The 11,141-nt window shown below is 40.4% G+C and overlaps 1 protein-coding gene across 1 annotated transcript; it reads left to right on the top strand.

Annotated features, from left to right (window-relative positions):
* The first annotated feature begins 18 nt into the window (after positions 1-18).
* On the top strand, positions 19-8,826 carry CDK1 (cyclin dependent kinase 1). Its single transcript, XM_005425552.2, has 8 exons — positions 19-110; positions 603-653; positions 2,024-2,180; positions 3,234-3,357; positions 3,742-3,912; positions 4,467-4,630; positions 4,759-4,900; positions 7,982-8,826. The coding sequence occupies exons 2-8, from the start codon at positions 617-619 to the stop codon at positions 8,093-8,095; spliced, it is 909 nt and encodes a 302-aa protein (XP_005425609.1). The 5' UTR covers positions 19-110; positions 603-616; the 3' UTR covers positions 8,096-8,826.
* The last annotated feature ends 2,315 nt before the right edge of the window (positions 8,827-11,141 follow it).

Raw genomic sequence — 11,141 nt, 5'->3', positions numbered from 1 at the left:
GCGGCCTGCCTGGAGCCAGCAGCTGCCCGGAGCCGGAGGTCACTCGGCTCTGCTCGGTGTCCGTAACCCCCCGGAGCTGGAGCTGGTGCCGGTCCGGAGCAGCGGGGGAGGTGCGGAGTGCCCGTCGCTGCTGTCGCCTCTTGCTGTGCGGTCACTCCCGCTGTGCGGTGACACTGGGCCCGTGTTCCCCGGCGTGGCTCACACCCTGTTCCCTTGTTTCACATGGGGCATTCCTATCCGTTTCTAGCTCATTTTCTATCCGTTTCTAGTTCGTTCCTCTCGAGCGAATAGTTAAGTAAAAATGATGAGTAGGGCACCTTTTTCAGTTCACTGGAGGACTTTCCTTCAAAGATTTTTAAACTTTTTTTTCCTTTAAATCACTGCCCTCTCGTACCTTGGGGTGTAGTTTTTCTAGCTGGAATCTGAAATAAGTATGCTCTGTGTTCCTGTTGATGAGAACAGTTAAGTGTTGCACATTACGTCTTAATTATGTGAGGCACTACTGGCTTCTAAAGACTTGGCACAGGTTCAGTGACTTGTCTGTGTTCAGGACAGCAACTGTTCACCCTCATTTTCTGTTTCTTTTTTCCTGTCCATTTCAGAGATAACCACAGCAATGGACGATTACACGAAAATAGAGAAGATTGGGGAAGGTAAGTATGGGGAACAGTGAGCTTTTAAACGCTCCACAGTTTGAGCTATGAGGTGTCCCAGAAGATCTGTGCACTCTGCCTGTTACAGGAAACACTGAGATTCAGCCAAGTGGCTAAATAAGCCTGTGGCTTAATTACTGTGGTAGTTATGTATATCTGTAAAAACTTTCAGCCTGCCCCTTTTTTTGAAAGTGACATGGTCTTGTTAAAAACAACTGACCAGTGTTGAAAAGTGTCTGCCTTCATTTGATGGCTAATAGTGTAACATCTCTCCAAAAGGGAGAAAAAATATGTTCTGAGTCCAGAAACCAGCTTACAGCTTAGGAAGCTCCCCCATTTCTCTGAATATAAACTTGCTAGTTGCCCCTGAAGTTGTGCAATGTGTTGTTTTGCTTGAAGCTGCTGGTAGGGAGTAGTGTTTTCTGGATTGTTCTGCTCTGATTATATACGGGCAGTGCAGGTGTCAGAGGAAAGCAAGATAGCAAAGCTCTGTGGTGAAGTGATTTCTTAACAATTGCTTCACATTGAGGCACTAAGAAGATGGCTTCAATGCAGGTGTTGGTCACAGCCTCCCTGCTACTGGAAATCCAGCCTGTGATCACTGTTGAAGTCTGTTTTTATAAATTGAAAGTTTGAAGTACATTGTTCTGAGATTGCCTACTCTGAGGCAATAGCAAAAGGTGTGCTTGGATCTTGCAACAAAGCTTTGTAACCAAAGCCTTGTGCCTGAATCTTTCTGAAATAAACTAGTTTGGGCTTCATGTGAGGAATTAATGCTTCAAGAAGGGTAAAAAGAGAAGGCTTACAATGTCTTGGTTTGAGGGTTCTACTTCTGTGAGCACTGATAATTAAGATGGATTGATTTGAGATTTACTCTTGGTTCCAATTTCAGCTTCTTCTGAGACCCACAGCACTAGCCTCTCTCCTGCACTGAACATTGTGCCAGAGGTATTTCTGCAGCTCACACCCATGGATCTCAGACTGCAGAAGGAGCACTACTTCCAACCTTTAGCATTTTAATATGATGTATCAATGGCAAAATCATAATCCTTTATAATGATCTTGCCTGAAAGTTAATCAACTTGAAACTGAAATAGTACTTGATTTTATAACTACATCTTCCAAATATTCACCTTTCACACTTAGGCTTCTAAGTACCTGTCCTAACAATTGCTACACTTCATGGGTGGCATTCTTTAAACAAACAAGAATACTGCTCAGTTTAACTCTACAGCTAAGTAGTAGTTTGTAATCTAAACAAATACTCCATTTGTAAGGACTTTTCCTATGTTAGCAGCTCCTGTTTGCAATAACTTATTTGTACCTGAAGCTGGTACTTCCTATATTTGTTTCACTGTCTTTTTGTTCAGGTACCTATGGTGTTGTGTATAAAGGTCGTCACAAAACCACAGGCCAGGTGGTTGCAATGAAGAAAATACGCCTAGAAAGTGAGGAGGAAGGTGTTCCAAGTACTGCTATCCGAGAAATTTCTTTATTAAAAGAGCTGAATCATCCCAATATAGTCTGGTATGCATATGCTGATATTTAGCTAAACTCTTGGAGGGGCACTAGCTCCCATCAGATCATAAATTATTTTTCTACTACTCTAGTGAAGTGAGAACCTCTCTGCTTAATACAGTATCTGCTTTGCAGCAAATATTTTAAACTCCATATTTATGCCAGTTTTCTGATTAAGCCTTCCTCATGCCGCCTCTTTTCATTTTAGGAATCTTACAAACTTTTGTTAATTTAGAAATTTCTGTAAATTCCTTCCAGAGAGGTTATTGTGAGAATGGAGGCATACCTCATGAAAACTGGCTGTAGCTGTTACTTCAGGCAGACTCAGAAGTTTATTTACCACCTTGGAATACTGTTTGACTTAAGTGTTCTGATGTTCTCCCTGCTGTTCTGTAGCAGGAATTTAGATGTGTTTTGATGCTATCATAGCTGGCACACCTGAGCTATGAGTGAAACTTCCATCAGTGACTGTCTGACATGTAAAAATTATTGTAGCCATTGTCTTCCCACAACATATTTGCTTGCTCTTTGATGCAGCAAAATACTTAATCTTTAATGTGCCTTAAAACTGGCCAGGTTCCAGCGAGGTAGTGTCTCCATGTGTGTATGTTTGGGTTTAGGAACCCTTACACTCCAATAAGGATGAAGAAGATACTTAAAATTGTGTGCACATCCTGCTGTGTCTATTGGATTCCTATTAAATATTTCCTTAAGTTCCCAGTAATTCAGGTTCTGCTGTGACAGGCCAGCTTCAAAGCGAAGCTAGGCACCAATACCCAGAGGTGGGGTTTTCTTTAATGGCAAAAGTATTTTTCCTTCCTGTGTCTGATTTGAGAGAACATAAGTTTAAGAGGCAGCTTATAGGCTTTTATCTTAGTTTGACACACTATTTCAGATATACTTGATTTTCCAGGTGACAGTATAATTCACTAAGTCTGTTGCTTTAAGACTTTAAAGACTTCCACAATAGAAACCTGAAAATATCTGCTCGTATCCCTGTTGAGAAAGGAAATGGGAGTTCATGCATTTTGCAGTGGAAGTAATTGTATACTCAATTTTTAGTCTTCAGGATGTTCTCATGCAGGATTCAAGACTGTACCTCGTCTTTGAATTCCTTTCCATGGATCTCAAGAAATATTTGGATAGTATTCCCTCTGGCCAGTATCTGGAGCGTTCACGTGTCAAGGTAATGAGGACAATTTCTTAACCCAAGAGGGAATTTAATGATGACCTACTAAACCATAAGCAGCTCTTACTTTCAGTATAATTAACTCCTTGAGGAGAAATGAAAGGTTAAATAAGCAGCAGTAGATAAGATGAATGTGAGTTTTGCTTTCAAATGCCACTTGAAAGTCTTTTAATTACTGAGATTAAACTGCCTTAAACTAATCTTCAGAATTAATTTGTGTAGCTTTTTGATTGATATTAACTCAGTATCTGCAATGCTTTGGATCTCCATTTCTTGCTGCTGTGGAGAGAGCTAATGAAGGGAACAACTTTGTGTTGCAGGACACTGACATGTACTAAAGGTAACTCCTTTCTTTCTTTCCTGCCACCTCATCCTTTCTAGAGTTATCTGTACCAAATTTTGCAAGGCATTGTCTTCTGCCACTCAAGAAGAGTTCTGCACAGAGACTTGAAACCTCAGAACCTTCTGATAGATGACAAGGGAGTGATTAAACTGGCAGACTTTGGACTGGCCCGAGCCTTTGGAATCCCAGTGCGGGTCTACACACATGAAGTGAGTTGGGATGAACCTGTGGTGCTTTGAATAGTGTGTACTTGCTTCCTGCTAAGAACTCATTCTGAAACAGCTAAAAAGACTCATTTTTTCAAGTTTTTTCAAGCCATAAGGTAACAAAACTATGAAAGAGTTATGTTTTGTTTTCCAAAACAATTTTCCAGTTCTTTAACTGTGGTTTCATACTAAGGTTCCAAAACATTTTATGAATCCCACTCAGAGTGAGTCAGATGGACTCAAACTTATATGAGACTCCCTGTCTCATAAAGGCATTTTTGCTTTGCACAGCACTTGGGTTAGAGGGGTTTTGTGGCTGGGTGCCAAAGGATTCCTGCTCTTAGAGAAGTCATGCAGGCAGCTGCTTTTCTTGAAGTAGAAGCTGCTGCAATGGAGTTGGTTGTCTACAAATGAAGCTTGAAACTTCCACTAAAACTTAAAGTACTGGCTATTTTTAGCAAAAAACTGTGAATACTGCTTAATAACAAATGAGCCATTTATCTTGCAGTCAATTAAAAGACCTAATTCCACAAACTTAACCTTTCCTTGTTCCACAGGTGGTGACACTGTGGTACAGGTCTCCAGAAGTGCTGCTGGGATCTGCTCGTTACTCTACTCCTGTAGATATCTGGAGCATAGGAACCATATTTGCTGAGCTGGCAACTAAAAAGCCACTTTTCCATGGGGATTCAGAGATTGACCAGATCTTCAGAATCTTCAGGTATGTAAGGCTGAACCTTTCCTTGCTGCCTGTGTGGCACCACACAACAGTTGTGTGTAATTAAAAGTGTAATAGCACATAACAGATTTCAGACTAAACTGTTTAACATTTTGCTTATGCTTGCACAGAGCTTTAGGGACCCCCAACAATGAGGTATGGCCTGAGGTGGAATCCCTGCAAGACTATAAAAATACATTCCCCAAATGGAAACCTGTCAGCCTTGAAACACATGTCAAAAACTTGGATAAAGATGGACTTGATCTGCTGGCTGTAAGTAGTCTGTCCTAAACTGCTGATTAAAACCTGAGTGGGCTGTTTGAAATACTCCAGAATACACAAAGCTGTACTCATCAGTCATAGCTAGAAGATCTTCATGTTTTCCTTCTAGCTATCAGCAGTGGTATGAGCCTTCATTCTTGTAGAACTGACACCTTGTGTGACATTAATTCCTTTCACAAGTAATACCAGACTGTTTTTCACATGAAGCAATTATGCCTCAGCTTTTTTATAATAATAAGCCCAGGTACAACTTGACAGTGAGGATGAGTCTTTACAAAGCAGTTTAAGTGAAGGCTTCTGCCCATAAAGTAGCTGTTACCTTTCTGCTGCCAGCACCAGCTGTGATGTGGCTGTGTGACTGCTGAGCCAGTTGGAAATGTTTATTTTATGGCAGCATGTGGATTAATCTTGGTGGGCTCATCTTGGTTAAACTTTCATGATGGTCTTAACTGAATAAACAAGGATAGAAACAGCTGAATGTATTGATTAGCTGAGACAAGGAACATAGTTCAAGTCTGTCTGTAATGTCTGTCTTAATTGCCCTTAAATTTGTAGCTAAATATTTTTGGCTGTGGTGTATTAACTTTTAATTGGTATCTTTTGTGTCTGTGAGTTTCCTTTAGTTCTGTGGCCAGGCAGTTAAACTACCACACTAGGCTTTTAATTGGCAAGCTCTTCATTATCACCCACTGATTATCACTGATTATCAGTCTCTCATCAGTCTTTTCCATTTAGTGCTCTCCAGCTCATGTGCTGCCACTGAGGGCTAATTTAGGTCACATCCTAGGTGTGCTCTTAGATGTCCTGAGGTATAATAATGTACTTTGGCTGTTCTAAAGCTGCACTTGTACAGTGCAGACCTACAGATAGGGCTCTGGGTTGGGTGCTCTGTGTGTCTCAAGACAAGCTGACAGTTCAGAACCCCCTTGTAGAGCAGTAGCTGTGTACCTGGCTCATGGCTGTGAGCAGTCACAGAGCAGTTCATTACCCATACTGGTAATATGGCAGAATGCTCTGAATGAAGTTGTGTTACCCAAAAAGCTCAAGTTATCACAATTTCTCACAGTTTTTCTTGGGGGACAGAGCCCCAGTTCACACTGACAGCCTGAGCATTTGTTGAATATCTAGTTGTCCTGGGTAGCTCTGAACCTTGCAGCACAGTTGTCTTACAGAGATACAACTCCTGACAACATCTTTATTAAATCAGTTTGAAATAGAATTGTTGCTGACTGTATTTACAAACTAAATCAAAGGAACAGGCAGGAGAATCTTGTTGAAACAGCTGCATGAAAAGGACCTGTCAAGGGCTCATCTGAGCTTAGGTGGGGCTTCACTGTGTGAAACCAGTGGTTGGGGCTGCTGCTAATAAGGGCAAAAAAAGTACTAGTTCTTCATGGTGTTAACATAATTCTAGTCTCAAAGCATATTAAATTCTCTAAAGACTTGTACAGTTCTGCATTAATCAATGTTAACATTTTAGTTTCCTATTAGTGCCTGGTGACAGTGGTATTCCTGACTGGAATCCCTTTAAGTTTCCTATGGCACTTTTAAGCCTTTTAAACCCATAATATAACTTTAAAGGCAACAAAACTAAGTAGTTTGTTCTAGAGCACAAGCTCACATTTGTCAATGAAAATGTTTCAATGTTTAATTTTTTTCTATAGACTATTGCAGATGTATGTAAAGGAGCTGCCTTTGAAAATGTCTTAACACAAAAATGTGTAATTCAAATTGCATGAGTGAGATTGTGAGTTGAAGACTTTCATAAGCTAAATTACTTCTATGGCTAGCATTTCAAAGCACTTGATGGCTGTCCTCAAAAACTTTGAATTATCAGGACAGTAGGTGACAGGGAAAACTAATGTTCCAGACTGCTCAGAGAGGTTTCCTTCATTTGCTCTATCAATTGTGGTGCTGTAGTTTCAGTACCAGTGTCCCTTTCTCAGAGAAATTCCCCTCTTTGAGTCAATTTTGAGAGAACCTTTGATACCAGAATTGACTATAGGACACTGTTCTAGGTGTAGGTAATGGGAACCTGCCACAAGGTAAATTGGCTATGCAAGGTTGAATCTAGAGGCAGCATTGTATTTGGCAGAAGTTCAGAGAATATAAATGCAAATTCAGTGGTTTAAATCAACTTGGAAGACTCCCCGAAGAATGAAGTGTAAAGATAATTAAATGTCAAGACTGAATACTGGGCAGAGTAAGACTGGTTAAGTTTTGTTCTGGAAGACAGATTTGTTGTGCAGCTGGTGGAATCCTGATTACTTGAATTTGAAATGGTCTGTCCTTTAGTAAGGAGAAATAAAAAAGCTTTTCTTGTTTTGGGTCTAGTACAAAACTGCTGAATGCTTCATTCCTGTTTTGACCCCTTGTATAAGCTATAGATACTTTTTTTTTAATGGCTAGTAAAACAAATTTCCTCCTGTTTTAGAAACTTCTGAGGGTTATTTTAATGGCTGTGACATCCCCTCTTTTTGCTCTCATCACCTTTGAGGTATTCCAAGTATTGAATATCTATTGAAGTATTTTATTGCCAAGAGACTCAAGTGTTAACTGTTATCTTGAGTTCTACCTGCTTGTCATCTACTTTCCAATTTGGATTTTGAAACGGAGTGAGCATTCTCTTATTTTAATTGTAAAGTCACCAACCTGAGCAGAAGCCATTTGACATCACTTTGCTCAATGTCAGCAACAAAACAAGTGTCAGACCACTTGTAAACATTTAGGGCTTTACCAGCCTAAAGCTTATTAATTTCCCTCAGTAAGAAGCTGAGACAATTATTGCTGCTTGGTTGCCTGGTTCTGGATTTAGTTCAGTGGATGTGGTACCCAGACACAGGCAAGGGCTTGGTTATTGAACAGAGGGGTAAATGGGATTTTTCATCTTCTGAGATACTATGCACTCCTACTGACTTGTAGGGGAAATAACCTCTCCAGCGGGGTGAGCACAGAACAAAGGGGGAAAATGTCTTTGTAGTTACATTATTATTATTATTAATCTATGTATTCAACATTATTTTAGCTCATATTTCATGAGAAAGTAAATGTGGTTTTGTTTTTTTCTTCCAGAAAATGTTAATTTATGATCCTGCAAAAAGGATTTCTGGCAAAATGGCCTTGAACCATCCATATTTTGATGATTTGGACAAATCCACTCTTCCTGCTAATCTGATTAAGAAATAGGCCTTCAGACTAAATCATCCAGAGTGAAATAACTGTGATTACTTTTACTCTTAAGTCTGTCATGTGTATGTCTGTCTTTCTGCTCTTAAGATTGGCTGTATTCCGTTTGTTTTGGTTTAAGTGTTATCTAAATGTAAATATTAACCTGTTAGTGCTGAGTTCAAATACAATGCAAATATTGCTGCAATTAATGCAGTCAACTTTCTATAAATAAAGCTTTAACCCCTGTGAAGGACTGAACTTATTTCCAGGCCACAGCTGCTCTGCAGAAGGACACCAGTTTTCTTTGGAATGCACTGGAAAGGTACCACTTGGCTAAAAAAGGCTAAAATGGTTGTTCCTGATATGATAGGAAATTCTCGAGTTTGAGTTGTTTCAATGTTGTGTCAGTTACAGTTTTGCTTGAGCGTGGAAACTGTGAGATATGCTGAAGAACAGCAACTTACAAAAGTGTGGATGGCCAAACTGATTTTGAGTTTTTGAAGGCAGCTGCAAATCATTAATTGAGATAAGTCCCTTGCTCTATGTTTTTGTTATTGTCTTGGAGGCCCAAGAATTTACCAAGATGTTGGCTGTTGTGAACTCCTAGGAATTGTAAACTGAGATGCCACACAGCTCCAGACTTTTTCATAATTAAAGCAGAAGCTTTTTAAAGCTCCCTGGCATTTAACTGAACAGGTGAGAATATTGTTAAAAGTTCAAATAAAGTTCAAAGGTGTGTACTAATACCAGATTGTGTGTTAGTTTCCAATTCCTACCTTCATTGTTGGTCTTCAGACACATCAGTAGGGATGGGGTTTACATCTTAGGCACTGTACTGCTCCTTTCCTTGCTGGCTGGGGCCAAGGCTTGCAGCACAGTGGGCAATAGTATTGAAAGTATTTAGATTTCTGAATGAGGTGTCTGAAAGCTCTGCTATGAACTCTACAAGCAGTGAGGTTTGTAGGAGCCCTGTCCTACAGCTGCTGAATCTGGACACTAAAAGCAGTGGAGGTGATTACATCCATCCAGTTCATCACATTTGTTGTGTCCATGAGTAGCTGAAAGTGTTAGCTTTTGTTAACAAGCAGCATGGTGAGAGGTAAATACCACTTGGGCTGTTACCACTGTTCTCTGCAAAGTGCTTCTTAATCTCCAGAAATACTGGAAACTTGGCTTAATGGGATCATTTGATAGCAGAGCACTGAGGACAGTATTTTTGAAATCATACAGGTAAGTTACTTAATTAAAGGCAGTGGGGGAGAAGATTGTGCTGGCTGACTCCTTTCTGTTAACACCAGTGAAAGGATGCAATTTCAAGACAAAGTGGGACCTAATTTGTTTCCATTTGCGTGCAGTAACTTGATACAGGCTTTACAGGCCAAGAGGTTTGTAATTGTTGCTGCTAATTGGTAACCTTGGTGTAGAAAATGGGGAACCTGCCAGTAACTGCATTAAAAATCAGAAGCTAGGGGATAAACCAGGTTCTGGGTGTGGAAAAGATTTCAGCTGGGAAAACAAAATATTTTGTTGCAGTACTGGTAAAGCCTTATTTTTGTTTTGTAAGTAACTGATGTCTGTCTCAGGCTAAAGCATTCCCTGTATCACATTAAGCTATCTCTAATGTGATACAGGGAATGCTTTAGCCTATCTTAACTAACAACTTAAGTACTAAAATTTCCAAAGTGAGCTTTTCAAACAATAACTTACTCCAAGTCTGCAGTCTTTCTTGTTTGGCCAGGCACTGTAACAGCTGCTGTGACATCACTGTAGCTCTGAAGGAGCTATTATAGTTCCCCCAGTAAAGGGGAGGGGCAGGGGAACACAACACTGTCTGTGCCTCGGTGAGATCAGGTGCTGAGTATCACTGAGACACCTGACTCACTGGCACGGCTCCACTGTCATCAATGAGGCAAAGTTATCAGTGAGGCAAATCACTTCCCTTATTGAAAATAACATCATCTGCCCTGCTGCCTGCACCCAGCATGTGCAAGGTTTGTGATCTTCGAGCTTTGGCCGCCTAAAACTCAGTTTTATTCCAGTGAAAAGTGGGCACGCTCTGCACTTTGGGAATTTAACCCCTTGTGGGTGATAATCAGCAGACCTATTATCTATGGCAGCAGCTTTCTTCTGAATGTTGTAAGAACTGGGGGTGAAGTTACTTTATTTAAAAGCAATGTGCTCCTGTCTAAAATGAAGTTCTATACTGTAGTGTTGCATCAGTATTGCCTCTGGTACTATGGCTGCTCAGTATCTTGTTTTCTACTAGAGCACAAGTAAACCCCAGCTGAAAGTGATAAACTTAACTTGCTGTTTGACTTCACTTGCTTCATTGACTTCACCTTCATTAAAAAGTAATGTAGGTGAAAAACTTGTGCATACAAGAATAGGCTTTACACAGGATCAAACTGGGGTTTTGGTAGTAGGTTGGGGTTTTTTTAAGTTGCTGAGTGCTAGCAGGCTGAAGTGTGGGGTAGATGAAAGTTTTATATTGGTCCAGAGGGCATGGGAAATGTACCTGCTGAGTCAGAAAAGACACCTTCTCAACCCAATTGCATTTGCTACACTTAAAATTACCTTAAAGCAGCAAATGACTGGGAACTTACCAGTGTACCCATGTTGGTATCTGGGGTTACTTCTGAACAGCCAGTTTTGACCAGCACTATTTCCTTCTTGGTGCCCACAGACCTGCACAAAGGCACAGCACTACCACTGCCTCTGATTTTATTTTATACTGGGTTTGTAAAGACTGTGGGAATAAGGAAACACTGATCTACAGGCCCTACTTTCATTAAGCCTGACTATTTCTTCTCTACCAAGCTCCTTGCCTTATTTCTGACAAGCTGCATCAATTTATGGAGCAATCTCAGAATTTCCCATTGCTTTGACCACCAGCTGCTCTGGTTTACATCTGCTGCATCAATGGCTCATTCCAGGTAATGGCTTTTGATTTTGTTCCCACTGTATTGCTGTATAAAGCATTGTCTCCTCATGTGTAAATGTCAGCAGGGTAGTGGGTGTTCTCCTCTGTTGTTGGGCATATTTTACTTCTGCCTGGCTATTTCAA

The sequence above is a fragment of the Geospiza fortis genome, unplaced genomic scaffold (genome assembly GCF_000277835.1).
Source record: "Geospiza fortis unplaced genomic scaffold, GeoFor_1.0 scaffold92, whole genome shotgun sequence".
NCBI classification, from domain to species: domain Eukaryota; kingdom Metazoa; phylum Chordata; class Aves; order Passeriformes; family Thraupidae; genus Geospiza; species Geospiza fortis.
The sequence above is the reverse complement of the archived record's forward strand: the minus strand, read 5'-3'. Positions and strand labels throughout refer to the sequence as shown.